This window comes from Schistocerca serialis, chromosome 4, assembly GCF_023864345.2.
Source record: "Schistocerca serialis cubense isolate TAMUIC-IGC-003099 chromosome 4, iqSchSeri2.2, whole genome shotgun sequence".
NCBI classification, from domain to species: domain Eukaryota; kingdom Metazoa; phylum Arthropoda; class Insecta; order Orthoptera; family Acrididae; genus Schistocerca; species Schistocerca serialis.
In genome coordinates, this window is record NC_064641.1 from 907,411,603 (window position 1) to 907,434,407 (window position 22,805).

The 22,805-nt window shown below is 45.1% G+C and overlaps 1 protein-coding gene across 1 annotated transcript in view; it reads right to left on the reverse strand.

The window, feature by feature from the left end:
* Positions 1-22,805, reverse strand: part of LOC126473585 (uncharacterized) — a 608,986-nt gene that overhangs the window by 11,599 nt on the left and 574,582 nt on the right. The window contains exon 3 of the mRNA XM_050100731.1: positions 6,080-6,262. Coding sequence (XP_049956688.1) covers positions 6,080-6,262 — 183 coding nt within the window. The remainder of the gene's footprint in view (positions 1-6,079; positions 6,263-22,805) is intronic.

Consider the following 22,805-nt stretch of genomic DNA (forward strand, 5'->3'; position numbering starts at 1 on the left):
TCTGAGCAGTGGTCTCTTTGCCACTTGAATAAGTGTTCTGATCTCGGAATATGGAGATTTCGCATGCCTGTAGATGCCTCTGATGCACCATGTTCTAGCTAAGCAAGGAACCTCGTCAGCTTAAACCTTACGCCATTTACTGTAACGGTATGTTAATCACGAAGCAGATCAGATTAAGATTGCACTATTTCAATTGATGACTCCCACATAACCAAATGAATTCCTTCCTTAACATAAGCTGAGAATTTTGCAATCTCTGTTGTTTTTTCCTGCAAATAATAACAGAAAATTATGATTAACTAATAAAATCGAATTTGTGAATACGAATTTGCTGTGTGTATTCTGCAGGAAATTGGCAACCACTTGGAGCACTATTCCAGAAATGCATGATCTGTCACCAGTTGCGGATACACATGGGGATGGGGGGTGGGGTGGTGGGGGGGGGGGGGGCGCCCCCATCAGTCAGCCCGCACGCTATTCGTTCGTTTCTTTCTTTCGATAGTCGACTCGACTGAACCGAGTTATCGACTAGTTGTATTTGTCCTAAGTAGCACGGGTGTCTGCGTCATTGTATTTTATACGTGTCTCTCTGGCACATTGATAGCTAACACATACCTACGAGAAAAGTCGCGGCCATTCTAGTAATCTCGATACGTTATGGAAGAGCATCGACTTAAAGTCTTAGCTCCGTTGAGTACTCACACTGACATTGATTGTCCTATTGACGATGTAATTAACCAATCTGTCAGAAAGAACAAGCGCATAGAATTCATCATTTAAGCACAAACAATATTATTATTAATTATTCGAAAGTTATTTCTGTTTCCTATGTAAACATTATCTCATTACCAATTTATGTATCATTTCGCACAAAAACAAGCACACTACATGAAAATATCCACTGCTGTTTTATGCCATAAATGTTAGCAAACAATTTAATGAACTAATTACATGTTAAATTAAGATCTGACAAATTCGAATTACTAAAAGTATCTAAATTTTAAATTTAAATTTAAAATTAAAATATACACTTTCTATTCTCCTGAGTAAACAATATGTTTTTTCACTTTACTATATACGCCATGGCCCGTCTTGTTTCATTTTTAATAACTTTACTAAAATTGTAATAGCAACAATAAGTGAACTGGCTTTGATTGTTAGAAACATATAAATAAATAATTTTAATCAAGAGGATTCTGCATTATTTTGGATACTTGGTTTAACGAATTACACATGCGTAAAAGTTTGTCAGATGCAGTCTCTAAGTTGCTGATTTTGATACATCTCATTGCGTTTCTTCATTCGGCACTGGAACAGGTGAGTAAATCACAAATGAAACAAACAAGATGCAATTTTCTCACTAGCCTATTGATGTATGGATCGCACTCGCATTTTGAAACGGCACAGCACTTCTGTCACAGTTCCTTGCAGTAGTTATGAAATACACAGAAGAGCCAAAGAAATAGGTCCACCTGCCTAATATCGTGTAGGGGCCCCGTCAGTACGCAGAAGTGCCGCAACACGACGTGGCATGCACTCCACTAATGTCTGAAGTGTGAGGTGCATTCAAGTTCTAAGGCCTCCGATTTCTTTTCTAATTAACTACTCACCTGAAATCGATGAAACTGGCGTTACTTCTCGACGTAATCGCCCTGCAGACGTACACATTTTTCACAACGCTGACGCCATGATTACATGGCAGCGGCGAAGGCTTCTTTAGGAGTCTGTTTTGACCACTGGAAAATCGCTGAGGCAATAGCAGCACGGCTGGTGAATGTGCGGCCACGGAGAGTGTCTTTCATTGTTGGAAAAAGTCAAAAGTCATTAGGAGCCAGGTCAGGTGAGTAGGGAGCATGAGGAATCACTTCAAAGTTGTTATCACGAAGAAACTGTTGTGTAACGTTAGCTCGAAGTGCGGGTGCGTTGTCTTGGTGAAACAGCACACGCGCAGCCCTTCCCGGACGTTTTTGTTGCAGTGCAGGAAGGAATTTGTTCTTCAAAACATTTTCGTACGATGCACCTGTTACCGTAGTGCCCTTTGGAACGGAATGGGTAAGGATTATGCCCTCGCTGTCCCAGAACATGGACACCATAATTTTTTCAGCACTGGCGGTTACCCGAAATTTTTTTGGTGGCGGTGAATCTGTGTGCTTCCATTGAGCTGACTGGCGCTTTGTTTCTGGATTGAAAAATGGCATCAACGTCTCATCCATTGTCACAACCGACGAAAAGAAAGTCCCATTCATGCTGTCGTTGCGCGTCAACATTGCTTGGCAACATGCCACACGGGCAGCCTTGTGGTCGTCCGTCAGCATTCGTGGCACCCACCTGGATGACACTTTTCGCATTTTCAGGTCGTCATGCAGGACTGTGTGCACAGAACCCACAGAAATGCCAACTCTGGAGGCGATCTGTTCAACAGTCATTCGGCGATCCCCCAAAACAATTCTCTCCACTTTCTCGATCATGTCGTCAGACCGGCTTGTGCGAGTCCGAGGTTGTTTCGGTTTGTTGTTACACAATGTTCTGCCTTCATTAAACTGTCGCACCCCCGAACGCACTTTCGACATATCCATAACTCCATCACCACATGTCTCCTTCAACTGTCGATGAATTTCAATTGGTTTCACACCACGCAAATTCAGAAAACGAATGATTGCACGCTGTTCAAGTAAGGGAAACGTCGCCATTTTAAGTATTTAAAACAGTTCTCATTCTCGCCGCTGGCGGTAAAATTCCATCTGCCGTACGGTGCTGCTATCTCTGGGACGTATTGACAATGAACGCGGCCTCATTTTAAAACAATGCGCATGTTTCTATCTCTTTCCAGTCCAGAGAAAAAAAATCGGAGGCCTTAGAACTTGAATGCACCTCGTAGTGCTGCTGGGAACTGGCAGCACCAATCCTGAAGCGCTGTCTACAATTGCGTAAGAGAACGTTGCAAGGCATCCAAGGTATGCTCAATAATGTTCATGTCAAGGTATTCTGGTGGGCAGCGGAAGGCTTTAAACTCAGAAGAGTGTTCCTGCAGCTACTCTGTGGCAATTCTGGCCGTGTGTGCCGTCGCATTGTACTGCTGGACTTTCCGAAGTCCGTCGGAATGCACAATGGACATGAATGGATGCAGGTGATCAAATGGTTCAAATGGCTCTAAGCACTATGGGACTTAACATCTGAGGTCCTCAGTCCCCTAGAACTAAATAAATAAACCTTACTAACCTAAGGACATCACACACATCCATGCCCAAGGCAGGATTCGAACCTGCAACCGTAGCAGCACCGCGGTTCCGGTCTGAAGCGCCTAGAATCGCTCGGCCACAGCTGCCGGCGCAGGTGATCAGACAGGGTGCTTACGTACGTGTCACCTGTCAGTCGTATCTATGCGTATCAGGGATCCCAACTGCACACGCCCGACACCATTACAGAGTCTCCACCAGCACGAACAGTCTCCTGCTGTCATGCAGTGTCAATGGATTCAGGACGTTGTCTTCATATCCGTACACGTCCATCCACTCGATACAATTTGAAAAGAGACTCGCCCGATCCAGCAACAAGTTTCCAGTCATCAGCACTCTAATGTCGGTGTTGACGGGCCCAGGCGAGGTGTAAATCTTTGTGCACTGGAGTCATCGAGGGTACCGCGCGGACCCTCTTCTCCGAAATCCCATATCGATAATGTTTCTTTGAATGGTTCGCGCGCTGACACGTGTTGATGGCCCAGGATTGAAATCTGCAGCTGTTTGGGGAAGGTTGCAGTTCTGTCACGTTAAACGATTCTCTTCCGTCGTCCTTGGTCCCGTTCTTGCAGGATCTTTTTCCTGCCGAGCGATGTCGGAGATTTGGTGTTTTACCGGATTCCTGATATTCAAGGTACACTCGTGAAATGGTCGTACGGGAAAACCTATACTTCACTGCTACCTCAGAGATACTGTGTCCCATCACTCGTGCGCCGACTGTAACACCACATTCAGATTCAATTAAATCTTGGTAATCTGCCACTGTAGCTGCAGTAACCGAACTAACAACTGTACCAAACACTTGTTGTCTTATACGAGGCGTGTTTTTTTAAGTAAGTACCGTTTTGAAATTCAAAAAGAATGACGTGCTAAGATATCTCAATAATTTTATTTTTACATGAAAGCCCGTAACTTAATCTACTTTTTTACATAATTTCCGTCAATATTGAGGCACTCGTCATAACGTTATAGCAGTCACAGAAGTCTGCCGCCTGACTTGTAAACCACTGCATCACCACTGTTTTGACTTCGTCATCATCTTGAAGACGCTGCCCGCCCAGGTGTTTCTTGAAGTGCAGGAACAAAAATGGTTCAAATGGCTCTGAGCACTATGGGACTCAACTGCTGTGGTCATAAGTCCCCTAGAACTTAGAACTACTTAAACCTAACTAACCTAAGGACAGCACACAACACCCAGCCATCACGAGGCAGAGAAAATCCCTGACCCCGCCGGGAATCGAACCCGGGAACCCGGGCGTGGGAAGCGAGAACGCTACCGCACGACCACGAGATGCGGGCGTGCAGGAACAGATGGTAGTCATTGGGCGCAAGATCGGGGCTGTACGGAAGAAGATCTAGAGTTTCCCATCGAAAAGATGTGATGAGATCTTTGGTCTGATTCTCCACATGCCGACGGACATTGTCTTGCAGCAAAACGATGTCCTTGCTCAACTTCCATGGACTGTTGCTTTGATTCTGGTGTGACGTAGGTCACCCATGTTTCGTCGCCCGTAACAATTTCGCTTAAGAAATCGTCACCTTCGTTGTGGTACCGCTCAACGATAGTCAATACACTGTCTAAACGTTTGGTTTTGTGCACATACGTAAACGTTTTCGGTACCCAACGTGCGCACAATTTTCGGTAATTCAAGTGCTCGGTCACAATGCCACACAAAACACTACGAGAAACATTAGGAAAATCATCCCGCAAAGAGGAAATCGTAAAGCGTCTGTTTTCTCTCACCTTATTGTCCACATCCTGCACCAAACTTTCATTAACGACCGAAGGACGCCCACTCCGTTGTTCATCATGTACATTTGTGCGGCCATCTTGAAATGCTCTCACCCACTTTCTTACCATTCCATCACTCATAATATTTTCTCCGTAAATTGGACAGATCTCACGACGAATATCGATCGCTTTTAGGCCTTTAGCACTAAGAAACCTTACAACAGCCCGTACTTCACAGTCGGCGGGACTCACGATTACCGGAGGCATCTTAAACACTCAGTACACAACGTAAACAAGGAAGAATCAGACTGCAATGGCGTCAGTGCGTAGATTAAGGTACAGGCTTTCATGTAAAAATAAAATTATTGAGATACTTTAGAACGTTTTTTTTAGTTTCAAAATGGTACTTACTTAAAAAACACGCCTCGTATATACGTTGCCGACCGCAGTGCCTTATTCTGCCTGTTTACATGTGTCTGTATTAGACTACGCATGCCTATACGAGTTTCTTTGGCGATTCAGTGTATATTGCTGTAGCCTGCTTTCATAACTTCTGTCTATCAAAGTGTAACTGTATTTTAATGGTTTCTCATTGTGCATAACGTCAGCCCTATTATGCATCTTCGATTCTTCGAAATATGTACTCGTACCCTGTTATACGACGACTGGTGTATAAGACGAGAAGCACGTTTTTTCGGTGATGACGTGTCACAGACAAGTCCGACATATTTTAACATTTCGGCATTCACTTGAGAGTGACTGCAAAGCCGATCCAGGAGTGGTGCATCCAGGAGCAGAGACGGCCAGTGAGAACATTTTCTGACCTAGTCGGGAGATTCGTAACAGTAGAAGCGAGAAGGATAAAAACGCAATGGACATCTTTTGTATCGTCAATAATGAAACGAGATGAAGGAAATAGGGAAGTCAGCAGGTGGGCGTCCCGTCCACAGCACTAGAATTTGTTACGACGGTCATCACGCAAGTAAGGCCGCGGAAGGGCTGCAGGATTGCCGCCTCTGCCGCCGACGCTCGTCTCCTGAGTACGGAGCGGACTCGAGGGACGGACTGTGGGTGGTGCACTGGGACGGCCAGAGAGAGCGTCGGTACTCACCGAAGGTGCGCGGCAGGCGCTGCCTGGGCCGGCTGAGGAAGTAGCCCGGGTGCTGCGTGGGTTCCGGCGCCAGGGCGGCGACCAGCGCCAGCGTCATGCCGCGGCCGGCCGGGGCAGGGGCCGGGGGCGACGGCGGCCTCCGCTGCGGCGCTCCGCCGGCCGGCTGGCCCAAGCGTGCACGGCCTGCAACACCGCAGGTGACGGTACACTACACGCTGCCACAACTTAACAACTCATCCTACCTAACCATTCCCTGCGTGCCGGCTGTTGTGGCCGAGTGGTTCTAGGCGCTTCAGTCCGGAACCGCGCTGCTGCTACGGTCGCAGGTTTGAATGCCTCGAGCATGGATGTGTGTGATGTCCATAGGTTAGTTTGCTTTAAGTAGTTCTGAGTTCTAGGGGACTGATAACCTCAGAAATTAAGTCCCATAGTGCTCAGAGCCATTTGAACCATTCCCTACCTGCGAATGACCATTCCCTTCACAACGGTGCAGTCAAGGCGCCCAATCCCGCCCCAGTACATGCGAGTACCTAGCTGGAAGGGAAACCAGAGCAGTGAGGGAGTACAAGTGTTTCCTTGAGGCAAGCAGGTGAGTCGAGGAGTCATGAGGAAAAGCAGAGAAGCTATGAGGAAATTACAGCATTCTCTCTACCTTTCTACTGTTTCACTATTCTTCTCTACTCAATCCTCCAAGTCGCACTCTCTCTTTCTCTCTCTCTCTTTACCTTTTCCTGTCTTTCTCCTCCCTTGTATCCTGCAGTTTTCCCTGTCTCTCTTCTTTCCCCCCCCCCCCCTCCCCCCCCCTCTCTCTCTCTCTCACACACACACACTCACTCACTTCTCTCCTTCTGCTTCTGTATTTTGTCTAATTTCTCCATTCCTCAAAACCTCAGTTTTCTCCTCTCTCTCCTCTCTCTCCCTTTCTCTCATCTTCTTTCTTTTCTACTTCCCCATTTTCTACAATTCTCTCGACTCTCTATACCGCCGTTTTCCCTCTCTTTCTTCTCTCTCAATTTCCCCCATGGACTTCTCTTTCTACTTCCCCGTTTTCTCCAATTCTTCTGTCCCTCCACTGTTTTCCCCTCTTTGTTCTCCCTCACTTTCTCTCATCCTCCTCTATTTCTTTTCCACTATTTTCTCTACTTCGCCCACACCCCTCTAAATCTCCCTTTTCCCCCCTCTCTATTCTCTCTCACACCTCTCTACTCCCTTCATTTTTCTCTAATCCTCACATTCCTCGACACCTCCATTTCCTCCCCCCTCTCTCTCACCTTCTCTCATGCAACTCTCCTACATCTTCTTTTTCTCTAATTCTCCCATTCTTCTACATCCGTTTTTTCTCACTTTATTCTCTCTCACTTCTTGTCATGCTTCTGTCTTTCTATTTCCCTACTTCTCTAATTCTCCAGTCCCTCTACGTCTTCATTTTCCCCCTCTCTCTTCTCTCTGTTTTTACTTCAGTAATGTCTCACCAGCTCCACTTCGTTCAGTCAATATTACCTTCAGCTAGCTAACGGTTCCACAGCCACCAAAATTGCTATATAAAACTAATAAAAAACTAAAAACTGCGAGAGAACTAAACATAATTCCACGTCTGCACACAGGAACATACTTTCGATTCTTGTAGTCTTTCCGTATTTCAAAAGCAGCTTTGTCGATCACGAAGAATCACTTAGTCACAACTTCAGTTAAACGCTGCGCAGAGCCCACAAATTGCATGTCGAGCACATGAGTGCTTCCGATCGACTTCCTGCTTTCCCAAGCTAAAAATTATTTAACATTTAGTCCTTTCAGTCAGTCAGAATTAGGAGCATAATGTAGGAATTCTTACTGACCATTTCCTGTTTCCACTAAAAACGCTTTTGTAAGGTGCTGCTTCCTTCTACGACTTTAAGAACACTTTTTTCAATGACTGTTGGGAAGCACTGGACACCGTGATAGAATTACTAGCTGTTGATGTCAGCGTGATGTCCCTAGCCCACTACCCATTAGGAAGATTAGAGAAAGACCAGATCACCATCTCCAGGGTGAACAAAGAACCCTTCCCCGGCTACCAGAAACTGATCGACGCACTGTAACAATCCGAGTGCATCGCTCGCAGAATGTTAGACAGTGCTGAGTACGTTTGATAGCACAGCTAGCAGGGCCGCAGCATGGCGCCCATATGACAAGCAGCACGGTTTTACCAGGCGCTCAGCATAGGGAAGACACGACCGTTCACGCGGTGGAAATCAAATCCCATGTGGCGGCGGGAACAGGGCGACTCACCGGCTAGTGAGGAAAACTGAGGGTTCAGTGGGAAGAAATATGGAGACAAAATCGCAATATTTCTACAAAAATTGCACAATATGGCTTACAGACCTGCTACGAGTAAACTAGATGCACTTCCCAAATCACAACTATGAGACAAGCCCACAGCTTTAATCATGCGTTCAAACACTATACTTTAAATGTTACAGTCTTTAACGTATAATAATTTATGACAATGAATAACAAACGAATCAAGCAATACATATGCACTTGTGATAGGAGCACGTGCTGAAAAGTAACGCCTCCGAATGTACCTGAAAACTCTTAAGGCTTTTCAAATAAAACAAGCGATATTTAACACTCCACATCTTTTGCTTAACGTCTACATACAGGGTTATTACAAATGATTGAAGCGATTTCACAGCTCTACAATAACTTTATTATTTGAGATATTTTCACAATGCTTTGCACACACATACAAAAACTCAAAAAGTTTTTTTAGGCATTCACAAATGTTCGATATGTGCTCCTTCAGTGATTCGGCAGACATCAAGCCGATAATCAAGTTACTCCCACATTCGGCGCAGCATGTCCCCATCAATGAGTTCGAAAGCATCGTTGATGCGAGCACGCAGTTCTGGCACTTTTCTTGGTAGAGGAGGTTTAAACACTGAATCTTTCACATAACCCCACAGAAAGAAATCGCATGGGGTTAAGTCAGGAGAGCGTGGAGGCCATGACATGAATTGCTGATCATGGTCTCCACCACGACCGATCCATAGGTTTTCCAATCTCCTGTTTAAGAAATGCCGAACATCATGATGGAAGTGCGGTGGAGCACCATCCTGTAGAAAGATGAAGTCGGCGCTGTCGGTCTCCAGTTGTGGCATGAGCCAATTTTCCAGCATGTCCAGATACACGTGTCCTGTAACGTTTTTTTCGCAGAAGGAAAAGGGGCCGTACACTTTAAACCGTGAGATTGCACAAAACACGTTAACTTTTGGTGAATTGCGAATTTGCTGCACGAATGCGTGAGGATTCTCTACCGCCCAGATTCGCACATTGTGTCTGTTCACTTCACCATTAAGAAAAAATGTTGCTTCATCACTGAAAACAAGTTTCGCACTGAACGCATCCTCTTCCATGAGCTGTTGCAACCGCGCCGAAAATTCAAAGCGTTTGACTTTGTCATCGGGTGTCAGGGCTTCTAGCAATTGTAAACGATAAGGCTTCTGCTTTAGCCTTTTCCGTAAGATTTTCCAAACCGTCGGCTGTGGTACGTTTAGCCCCGTGTTTGCTTTATTCGTCGACTTCCGCGGGCTACGCGTGAAACTTGCCCGCACGCGTTCAACCGTTGCTTCGCTCACTGCAGGCTGACCAGTTGATTTCCCCTTACAGAGGCATCCAGAAGCTTTAAACTGCGCATACCATCGCCGAATGGAGTTAGCAGTTGGTGGATCTTTGTTGAACTTCGTCCTGAAGTGTCGTTGCACTGTTATGACTGACTGATGTGAGTGCATTTCAAGCACGACATACGCTTTCTCGGCTCCTGTCGCCATTTTGTCTCACTGCGCTCTCGAGCGCTCTGGCGGCAGAAACCTGAAGTGCGGCTTCAGCCGAACAAAACTTTATGAGTTTTTGTACGTATCTGTAGTGTGTCGTGACCATATGTCAGTGAATGGAGCTACAGTGAATTTATGAAATCGCTTCAATCACTTGTAATAGCCCTGTATTTGCAGTCCTCTGCCACTAGAGCTCACCGAATGGCCGTGAGTAACATAACTATGACAGTGCGTGAGAAACAGCACAGAAAACTGAAACATACATGGTACACCCACCCCTTCATGACAATGCCAGACCACATACGAGCACTGTGATGTCCTCACTTTCATAGTGATGATTTCGTGCAAGCAGAGTTGAGGTTGTGCTTCCATCAACAAAGTGAAATATTCTATAGTGACGGTATCAACAAACTGGTTTCTCATTGAGAAAAACTTGTCCACCGCCGGGGTGACTAAGTTGAGAAATAAATATCTCCATGTGAACACTAAGGATGTAGTGCCTTGGCTTCACCGTCATCGATAATCCTCTATACTGTCTCGTCTTCAAACAATTTAAATCTGTTTCCGAAACTGAAAGGACACCTTTGAAGACCTCACTTTCATAAAGATGATTCCGTGCGAGCGGAGTTGAGGTTGCGCTTCTATCAAGAAAGTGAAATATTCTATAGTGACGGTGTCAAAAAACTGGTTTCTCATTGAGAAAAACATGTCCTCCGCCAGGGTGACTATGTTGAGATATAAATATGAAGATATGAACACTAAAGATATAGAATGTTAACAACGTTTGTTTTATTTAGAAAGCTTTAAGAATTTTCACATAAAAAATTGTGAGGTATCACTTTTCAGCACGACCTCGTACAACGTCAGAAAGCTAACGATATTAGCAATAAACACAATATCTTACTTCTTCAATAAGACAGAATTCTCCACATGAAGTCATGTTATGAAATCAACGTGATTACTTCAGACCATTTTCCAAAAAATCCTTACGTTTACCCAACCGCACTTGGATGTTCTAAGGTGTACTGGTAGTTTACAGTTTAAATGTGAGCGCGTTGCGGCGTTGGATGTGGCGAGGTATTCGTGCATCGATTGATATCTGTTGATATGCACCAAGTCCCAAGCGACTGGAAAAAGCGCAGACGACCGTTGTATATTAGAAGGGTGAAAGAACAGACCCGTAAAAGTACAGACCAATATCCTTAGATCGCTCTGCCGAAGAATTATTGAACATACTCTTAGTTCGAATATAACACCTTTTCTTGAGGAGAAAGACCTTCTGTCCACAAATAAGCGCGGGTTACGAAACCATCGCTAGTCCGAAACTGAGCTTGGCCTTTTCTCAGGTGAAACCCTGCCAATCATGGACGAAGTGCAACAGGCAGATTCCATATTCCTAGATTTCTGAAAAACTTTTGAGACGGTGCCGGACTGCAGACTGTTGACGAAGAAGTCCCTAAATATGAGAGTGACTCGAACACTTTCTATATAACTGAGCCCAGTATGTTGTCCTCGACGGCGAGTGTTTATCAGAGACAAGGGGATCATCAGGAGAGCACCAGGAAAGTGTAATGGCACCGCTGTTGTTCTCTGTGTACATAAATTATCCGAGGAACAGAGTGAGGAATAATCTGCGCTTTTTTGTTGATGACGCTGGGGTCATCGTTCAGTGATTGTAGGACGATATAAAAGCACTTAGATACAATTCTAGTTGCTTTGATGAATGGCAGCTTACTCTAAGTGTAGAAAAACGTAATTTAACACAGATGAGTAGGAAAACAACCTCATAACATTCGAATACAGCATTAGGAGTAACATCGATTAAATATCTAGACGTAAGGTGGTGGTTGTGGTTAGTGTTTAACGTCCCGTCGACAACGAGGTCATTAGAGACAGAGCGCAAACTCGGGTTAGGGAAGGATTGGGAAGGAAATCGGCCGTGACCTTTGCCTGAAACGATTTAGGGAAATCACGGAAAACCTAAATCAGGATGGCCGGAGACGGGATTGAACCGTCGTCCTCCAGAATGCGAGTCCAGTGTGCTAACCAATGCGCCACCTCGCTCGGTCTAGACGTAAGGCTGCAAAGCGATACGAAATGGAACGAGCACGTAAGGACGGCAGTGGGGAAGGCGAATGGTCGACTTCGGTTCAGTAGGAGAATTTTAGTATAGTCTGGTTCGTCTACAAGTCAGACCACGTGTAGAACGCTAGTGCGGCCCATTCATAAGTACTGCTCTAGTGTTCGGCAATCCCACCAGGTCGGATTGAAGGAAGACATCGAAGTACTTCAGAGGCGGGCTGCTAGATTTGTCACTGGTAGGTTGGAACAACGCGCGAGTATTACGGAGGTGCTTCGGGAGCTCAAATGGGAATGCCTGGAGAAAGGCGCAACATTATCGAGGCAGTTTAGACAGTCGATACCTGAAGCCGACTGCAGATTCTGCTGCCGCCAACGTACAGGGTGACAGTAGTTGAACAATATGAAATAAATTCATCATGACTTACGAGCGGTTTACGGTCGGAGGTTCAAACTGCATAGCTGGCCCCGGGACGTGATAGGAATTAGTACGCGTGGTTTAGCGACGAAGCTCATTGTATGGGTTCGTCAATAAACAAAATTGGAGCTTTCTGGGCGACTGCGAATCCCCATTTCGCGATCGACATGTTTCTTCATCCTCAACGGGTGACCGTGTGGTGTGCAATGCCCAGCCACGAAATAATCGGTCCGATTTTCCTTGATGGCACGGACACTACTGAACGGTACGTAAAGGTTTTAGAAGATGATTTGATGCCCATTATCCAAAGTGACCCTGATTTCGACAATATGTGGTTCATGCAAGACGGAGCTCGACTCCATCGAAGCAGGAGATTGTTTGGTGTCCTGGAGGAGCATTTTGGGAACTGCATTCTGGCTCTGGGGTACCCACAGGTCACTGGCATGAGCCTCGATTGGCCGCCATATCCTCTGGGTCTGAACACATGCGACTCCTTTTTGTGGGGCTATATTAAAGACAAGGTGTACAGTAATAATCCCAAAACCATTTCTGAGTTGGAAATAGCCACTGTCATCGACAGCATCGATGTTCCGACACTCAAGCGGGTCAAGCAGAATTTCTCTATGCGTCTGCGCCACATCAACGCCAATGATGGCAGGCATATCGAACATGTCATAACCTAAATCCAAATGTCTGTAGTGACGTTTAGATGTTGAATAAAGTGTGTGCACGCCACAGTTTGTAACTAATTTACGTTTTTTCCATATAGTTCAATAATTGTCACCCTGTACATTTCGCATAAGGACCACAAAGATAAGATCAGAGAAATTTGGACTGGGACGGAGGCGCATAGGTAGTCGTTTTCCCCTCCTACTATTTACGAGTGGAACAGAACAGGAAATGACCAGCAGTGGTCAGCGGGCGACATGCGGAGCATGTACTCGTATGCAGATGTAGAAATAATGTATACTGTTTTAATGTGGGACCTCAAAGAGACCGTGGGAATTTTTAATCTGAGTCATAGCGCGTTGTATATGCGTGAAATTGTTTACAATTGAATGGTGGACATTTTGTAAATAGATGTATTGAATTCAGTAGTGGTCACGTGACTAAAGAAGTAAAGGAGCAGGCAGCGCGGCGCTCGTAGTCTTTGTCGTTGGCGAGCGTTCACGGTGACAGGTTGATTGGTGTGCCTACCTGGGCGGACACAGCGCGGAGTGGTGCAAGGTGCCGTTCGTTGGACATTTGTAAATTTCTGGTGGTGGCCAGTTGGACACTTTGAAACTTCTCGGTACTCCGAGTAGTTTCGTGGGAGTGGGTCTTGGACTTGGCACCTGGGAGACATTTGTGTGGCTTTCAGTTATTGTTTTCTGTGGCCAAACGGACTTTGTTGCTGTTAAGGCACGTAAGAACTTTAATATTTCGCTGCAATTATGGTTCGGCTAACGTGTTGGATATCTGTCGTAGTGGCTGTTAGCGAGATTATGTTTTGACGAACTTTAAAATATTGATACTGTTTATTTTCGTCAGCTACTATGCGGCTATATGAAATTAAATGCTGTGATTGCACTGCACTGCTAGTTCAACTATTGCTCACCTGATTTATCAATTTTATGGAATAATCATTTGGATTGACTTTAAATAATTTGTTTTATTGTTGTTTGTGAACATTTGTCATCGAGCTGACGTTCGTGGACTCACAACACCTCCTCCGTTCACCACCAGCTCCTAACATCATGATATAAAGAGTCTGAAGATGGTCAGTTTCTGACCAACACCGGTAACCATTGTAAATAAATATTTTGTTGTGGTCAACAACGTTTTTAATCCGTTTCTGGATTAGCCCACGTTAATACAATATGGATTTTATTTTCGGTTATTTATTAACTTTTTTTCATTTCGTTAACTTATTGTTCTGCGATTACATGGTTTGATGAACACTTGTTTTTAAGATTTTCTTTTAAAACCGACGATAAACTAGTGTTAGCTTCAGACTTCAGGCGAGCCACGCCAAAGTTTTAGTCCGTGCGTTGCCCACATCACTCTGTCAGATATCAACGAGCTTAATTCGTCCTGGCATATAACAGAACCGTCGCAGCCGGGAAATGATTAGCGCCAAACCCACTCGAAGTAGAGGAGTCGATGTCTTTCACAGTGGTACCATTTTAAATCATTTAAGAGTCATGGATGTTCTTTGAGGAAGCTGTGCCAATCATCTAGGCAATCTGACATTTATTTCGAATTTTTATCTTTAATATTTTCTTGTCATCTTCGAGTATAGTTCATGTTTGCCTACTTGCCAGGTAGTACCGTCGCTTCAGCAAGTTTTGTTTCTTCCTGTTGGATGTGGTCTACAGACAACATGTCCACTATGCATCTGTTTTGAGTGGCCAACAGGAACCGTAGGAGAGGAATTACGTGTTAACTCCTGGCCGCCGCAGAAGAGTGTTTGATTCAAGCCAAGAGCTCTCCCCTCCACCCCTCTCTCTCTACACCTCTTTCGGATTTTGTTTCGACATAGAAATGAACTTCGACTCTCTGCCCGCCTCACACACCAGCCAGGGCGTCCGCATCGGCATTCTGTACATTGAATAGACCTTATTTGTGATTTCTCATACAACTTATTCATTTATAAATTCTTTCCGATACCGACATCCTCACCAACCTGATCAGGGCCCTCTGCATGTGTACAAAGTATTAAGATCTTTGAGTAAGAGAAGGCGGCAAAGGAAGCATTGGCAATGTACTGTATGATAATGAACGTGCGCAGGTAGCATGGATACTACGAGCAACTACTTGCTCAGAAGAAATAAGAAACACATGGGTGGAGGAGGGAGGTGGAGGGAGGGGGTGGCGGTATGTGGCATGTGGTGCTGTTAGGACTCGGGGGCGTTTGCTGAAGGTGGTGCTTTTGAAGTGTTCATCGTTGTTGTTGTTGTGGTCTTCAGTCCTGAGACTGGTTTGATGCAGCTCTCCATGCTACTCTATCCTGTGCAAGCTTCTTCATCTCCCAGTACCTACTGCAACCTACATCCTTCTGAATCTGTTTAGCGTATTCATCTCTTTGTCTCCCTCTACGATTTTTACCCTCCACGCTGCCCTCCAATACTAAATTGGTGATCCATCGATGCCTCAGAACATGTCCTACCACCCGATTAGTTATATGATCTACCCATGTAATCTTCTGATCGAAGTAGAGAGGATATAAAATATAGACTGGCAATGGCAAGGAAAGCGTTTCTGAAGAAGAGAAATTTGTTAACATCGAGTACTGATTTAAGTGTGAGGAAGTCGTTTCTGAAAGTATTTGTATGGAGCGTAGCCATGTATGGAAGTGAAACATGGACTATAACTAGTTTGGACAAGAAGAGAATAGAAGCTTTCGAAATGTGGTGCTACAGAACAATGCTGAAGAAATAGCAAAACTCCTTTACAACTTTAAGTGTCTCTTTTCCTAATCTAATTCCCTCAGCATCACCCGACTTAATTCGTCTACATTCCATTATCCTCGTTTTGCTTTTGTTGATTTTCATCTTATACCCTCCTTTCAAGACACTGTCCATTCCGTTCAACTGCTATTCCAAGTCCTTTGCTGTCTCTGACAGAATTACAATGTCATCGGCGAACCTCAAAGTTTTTATTTCTTCTCCATGGAATTTAATACCTACTCCGAATTTTTCTTTTGTTTCCTTCACTGCTTGCTCAATATACAGATTGAATAACATCGGGGATAGGCTACAACCCTGTCTCACTCCCTTCTCAACCACTGTTTCTCTTTCATGCCCCTCAACTCTTATAACTGCCATCTGGTTTCTGTACAAATTGTAAATAGCATTTCGCTCCCTGTATTTTACCCCCGCCACCTTCAGAATTTAAAAGAGAGTATTCCAGTCAACATTGTCAAAAGCTTTCTCTAAGTCTACAAATGCCAGAAACGTAGGTTTGCCTTTCCTTAATCTAGCTTCTAAGATAAGTCGTAGGATCAGTATTGCCTCACGTGTTCCAATATTTCTATGGAATCCAAACTGATCTTCCCCGAGGTTGGCTTCTACTAGTTTTTCCATTCGTCTGTAAAGAATTCGTGTTAGTATTTTGCAGCCATGACTTATTAAACTGATAGTTCTGTAATTTTCACATCTGTCAACACCTGCTTTCTTTGGGGTTGGAATTATTATATTCTTCTTGAAGTCTGAGGGTATTTCGCCTGTCTCATACATCTTGCTCACCAGAAGGTAGAGTTTTGTCAGGACTGGCTCTCCCAAGGCCGTCAGTAGTTCTAATGGAATGTTGTCTACTCCCGGGGCCTTGTTTCGACTCAGGTCTTTCAGTGCTCTGTCAAACTCTTCACGCAGTAGCGTGTCTCCCATTTCACCTTCATCTACATCCTCTTCCATTTCCATAATATTGTCCTCAAGTACATTGCCCTTGTATAGGCCACACTGGACTCGCATTCGGGAGGACGACGGTTCAATCCCGTCTCCGGCCATCCTGATTTAGGTTTTCCGTGATTTCCCTAAATCGCTTCAGGCAAATGCCGGGATGGTTCCTTTGAAAGGGCACGGCCGACTTCCTTCCCCATCCTTCCCTCACCCGAGCTTGCGCTCCGTCTCTAATGACCTCGTTGCCGACGGGACGTTAAACACTAATCTCCTCCTCCTCCTCCTTGTATAGGCCCTCTGTATACTCCCTCCGCCTTTCTGCTTTCCCTTCTTTGCTTAAAACTGGGTTTCCATCTGAGCTCTTGATATTCATACAAGTGGTTCTCTTTTCTGCAAAGGTCTCTTTAATTTTCATGTAGGCAGTATCTATCTTACCCCTAGTGAGATAACCCTGTACATCCTTAGATTTGTCCTCTAGCCATCCCTGCTTAGCCATTTTGCACTTCCTGTCGATCTAGTTTTTGAGACGTTTGTATTCCTTTTTGCCTGCTTCATTTACTGCATTTTTATATTTTCTCCTTTCATCAATTAAATTCAGTATTTCTTCTGTTACCCAAGGATTTCTGCTAGCCCTATTTTTTGATTCATTATTAAACCGACTCCTGCATTACCCCTATTTGATTTTGTATTTATAACTCTGTATTCACCTGACCAGAAGTCTTGTTCCTCCTGCCAGCGAACTTCACTAATTCCCACTATATCTAACTTTAACCCATCCATTTCCCTTTTTAAATTTTCTAACCTACCTGACCGATTAAGGCATCTGACATTCCACGCTCCGATCCGTAGAACGCCAGTTTTCTTTCTCCTGATAACGACGTCCTCCTGAGTAGTCCCCGCCCGGAGATCCGAATGGTGGACTATTTTACCTCCGAGATATTTTACCCAAGAGGACGCCATCATCATTTAATCATACAGTAAAGCTGCATGCCCTCGGGAAAAATTACGGCCGTAGTTTTCCCTTGCTTTCAGCCGTTCGCAGTACCAGCACAGCAAGGCTGCTTTGGTTAGTGTCACAAGGGCAGATCAGTCAATCATCCATCATGAAAAAATGTGCAGCATCGTATGGACACTTTATACCAAGAATAAACAGTTTCCAGTTTAGAGGATGTCTAACCACATAATGTCTTATACATGAGTGAAAGACAACAGTGATTAACTTGTGTATATGAGTGGTTCCACTGAAATGACTGTTATCTTCATGGGTGGAACTAAAACAAAAAAAAAAACTTATTTTTAGAGTAACATTCATTATAAAGATAATTGCAGCAACTTAGGCTTGTTATCAGAAGATAAGCAACAATACAGACCCATGTGGCTCGTGTAGTTAATTAGTGTTGAAAATGAACTACAACAAGTCCTCCCACTCCTAAGTTAGTTTGATGTGCCTCAGGCATAAAATCACTGCCAAAAACGTACCTAAAGCACATAAAGTAATTGCTATAAGAACTGCAAGGGAGTTTACAACTCATACACGCACCAACCAGACAGATGCTATAATCTGCACTGAATAACAGAGGTAGAAAAAAATAAATAAATAAATAATAATCACAGAATAAACGAACAGAAAATGTAGCTCGTAAGTTGACTGTGCAATAAATATGAAAAAATGTGCAGCAAATCTATTTAAAACAAGAAAAGACGACCAAAAGCCGAATGAACTATGGTAAATTTGAATAGGATAACATCTGTTTTAACTCCTTCGTTAAATAAAACTGGCAGAAAGTTTTGTTCGAAGCCAAAATCACTCTCATGACGAAATTAGCTGCTTTTAAGCTGTTCGATATTCAGATGCGTAAATTGCTATGGCAGAAAATGCAGAATAAGCAGGACAACGAGTATCAAACATGAAAATCTCAGTTAACAGTTCAAACAGGTAGCAAATGAGTGTGCAAAAATTAGGAACAGAACGTAAATTGTAGAAAAATAGAAGACTTTTATTTCAGTAACATTATAGACTGAATCTCACAAATGTTTTTAATTTCATGATAAGTTTAATTATTTTCAAACGGCGAAAGACAGTGTTATGGGGACCAACAAAAGCTATATGGATGTCAAGTTAAAAAATGTGAATTTCTAAAATGAATGTGCGTAGTGGATTAGCATGAATGGAAGTTAAGCAGTATAGTGATACAGTACGTTATTTAGTGTATGTCGAACTACAGCTTACGGACAGTCGAACGAACAGTACACTCTAAGGTTGAATGTAAAATGAAGGAATTGTGAACTTGAAGGAACTATGCGGCGGGGTGATAACAAGAACTGCTGTCCAATTGGTCCATTGCATGATTTTTGAAGATATGCTATTATTTCGCAGGAAAAATTGTTCTACGTTTAATGTATGAGAAAGCATGCCTACGACGTTGAGCGTAGGATGTTGGCCACTATTGCTCCCGACAATTTTAGTGATTTATCTTTTAATGTAGTTCTAGTATGACAAATCTCCAGTCATTCTTCAGACGGCATAAGTGTAAACGTAGTATGGATCGTGAATTTATGTGACTTGTGTTGCACTATTTTAGTCAAAGATATGCTGATGATCCATTCGTTATGACCACTGTCAACAGTGGTACTGAAAGCGGGTACGTGACGCTCTAAAGAAAATGTGTGTGGGCGGAGAAGAAGCGAATGGGGTGTCACTGTAGGCACGATAGGGTTCGCGAAATGAGGAACTGCACTGACACAAGGGACAATGACAACGGGCACATCGTTATGGCCGGCACTTGCAAATGAGCATTAATAAAATCGGGAAGTCAGTCGGACGTTGGCGTGCAGCTGCCGTGAGCTTCTGTGGAAAGTAGTCGAAGGACAGAGGACCACGAGGAGGCGACAGAGTGTTGGTCGTTCACAACTCGTCACATAGCAAGGAGGTCAGCGGCTCACGTTGTCTGTAAAGCTGGGTAGGCGGCGACCTGTGGCAGATCTACCGAGGGAGTACAGTGCTGGTGGAGGTACAAGGGTTTCGTAACACGCCGCTCATTGCACACTGTTAAACAATGCAGTACGTGTTCCCATGCTAACTCAATGATACAGTCAGATACGATTGGAGTGGGCACGGGATCGTCGAATTTGGCCTATTGATTAATGGAAATGCGTCATGCGGTCGGATGGGTCACGTATCTTGTTACACCAGGTCGGTGGTCATATTCGGATACTCCACTGTCAAGGCGAACCTCTGCTCGAAGCATACACCGCGTTACGGAGGCAGGCGGTTGGGGCCAGTATTACGTCACTGGTAGCATTCACCTTGGCTTACATGGGTCATGTCATAGTAATCGAAGGAATCCAGGAAATGTTATTGTGGACCACCTACATTTCTTCACGTTTCATCACGTCTTCTACGGCGACGGCGTCTTCCAGAAGGATAACCGTGAGTTCACGAGGCCAGAATCGTGCTGCAGTGGTTTGAGGAGGGGGATGACGATGGCACACCGACGTTGACAAAGTAGCCACCAAATTCGCGTGGTCTGAACCAGATGGGACACACTTGGTGGCTGTTGGGCTACAGCAGCACGGCGACACACCACCGACGCGTGATTTACGGGAACTGTGTGATCCGTGCCCAGACATCTGATGCCACGTATTTTCGACAGCGGCCACGGTATGGCCGAGCCCATGCCATGCAAAATCGCTGCAGTACTGCCTTCACAAATCTGGACCAACACACCGTTAAGCAGGTGGTGAAACTCAAGAGCGAATGGAAAGGAAACAATGATTCATCAGCGCAAGTCCCACCTTAAAGTAATATTTTTCAGTGTGTTTAAGACTATGAGGGGCAGTCACATCAAAACCGAGCATCCGCCACAACGGGAAAATGGAATGTTTCCACTCAAAAGTAAACACCACGCGCGTTAAGATATTTATCCCACTGTGAGACGAGAGATCAGTTGCTGTTTCGTAGAATGCAGTCGGCCGCTGACGGATCCGAAACCATACCACACTCTTGCACTTAGTCGTCCGACTGAAACCGACGTCCAGGCATATCTTTCTTCAGGTCACCACAGGTCTGAAAATCTCACGTTGAAAGATCCGGGCTGTACAGAGGATCTCGCTGTCTTTCCCAGTGAAATCGCTGAATCGTAACCCTCGTCCGATTGGCAGTGTGAGGACGGGCGTTATTGTGCAACAGGGTGCTTCCGTCCGACAGTATTCCTGGGCTCTTCGATTTTATGACGCATCACAGTTTCTACAAAGTTCCTTCATAGGCTACACATTGACTGTGTTTCCAGGTATGAGGAACTCCACGAGCAGAGGGTCCTGCAGCCGACGAAGGAGGTCATCGTGACCTTACCGGAACTTGTGTGAACAGCTTTGGATTTCTTTGGTAGGGGAGATGTGGGATGTTTCCATCTCATCGGGGATAGTTCCTCGAGGAGTCTGCCCTGGACGTGGCGCAGTGATGTGCATCCTTCCCGCAATCTCCTGTGACACTCGCGCACTCGCGTCAGGGACATGCACCGTTCGCCGTACACAGCAGAAAAGTGACCATGAATTCCGCCTACTCCAGCATCGGCAGCCACCAGAAGACGAATTACACCTCTCTGTTCTTCTCTCCCTCCCCCAAGTCAACATAAGGACGTCGTGAGACCAACTTGAAACCACGTACAGACTTCATGGGGTTGGGTGGTCATCCCACGTTACAGATGTCGGACGTCGTAGGCTGAGCAGACTGGTAAAACAGGACAGGTGGCGAAGTGTCCTCACATGAGACTTTAAAGCTGGGCAGAGTACAAGTGCGGCTGAACACACAGTGCACCGAACACTCCTAAAGATGGGCCTCTGCAGCTGATGACCAATGCATGTACCAATGTCAACACCACGACTTCGGCAACTACGACTGAAATGGGCACGTCACCATCAGCACTGGACGTTGGCGCAGTGACAGAGCGTTGCATGGTCTGATGAATCACGATACCCTCTCCATCATGGCAATGTGAGTGCGCGAATCCGTAGTCTTCCAGGGTAACAGCTCCTTGACACCTGTACTGCGGGACGGAGACAAGCTGGCGGCGGCTCCATTATGCTATGGCGAACATTCACGTGCGCATCCACGAGTCCAGTGGAGCTCGTACAAGGCACCGTGACAGCCAAGGAGTACCGCACACTGGTTGCAGACCACGTACACCGCTTATAGATGATCAAGTTTCCCGCGGCAGTGGCATATTTCAAGAAGATAGTGCACCATGTCACAAGGTCAGGATGTGATGGAGTGCTTCGAGGAACACAGTGGCGAGTTCCAGTTGATGTGCTGGCCCCCCCAACTCATCAGATCTGAACCCGATCGAACACATCTGTGATGTGATTGAAGGTGGCGTCAGAGATCATCGTCCACCTCCCCTGAATTCAAGGGAATTAGTTGACATGCGTCTGCAGATGTGCCAACTTCCTCTAGCGACCTACAAAGGCCTCAGTGCTTCCATGCCACCACGCGTCGCCCCTGTTATCGGCGACAAAATTGGACATACCGGCTAGTAGGCACGTGGTCATAGTGTTGTGGCTCATCGGTGCAACCGCGCGACCGCTACGGTCGCAGGTTCGAATCCTACCTCGGGCATGGATGTGTGTGATGTCCTTAGGTTAGTTAGGTTTAAGTAGTTCTAAGTCCTAGGGGACTGATGACCACAAATGTTAAGTCCCATAGTGCTCAGAGCCATTTGAACTCATCGGTGTATATGTAATGCCGTTTCCCTACCACAGCGGTGACAATACCGAAACGTAACAACAGTGGGGCCACCAGTCGCGAGGACTCCGCGTTATGGCGGATCTTACAGTAATTGATTTTGGAATCACACAGAGGAACGCCCATTAGAAACCGCCGTAAGCAGTTTCCGGAATTTTCTACTATTTTTGTTGTTGTGAGACATGAGGTGTGTTACGTGCAGCGTTCGTAAATATTACGAGACCTACATTTTAAATACTGCATAATATGTTAAAGCTATTCGGAGGATGTTGTTAATTTAGTTAGAGTGATTTATGCA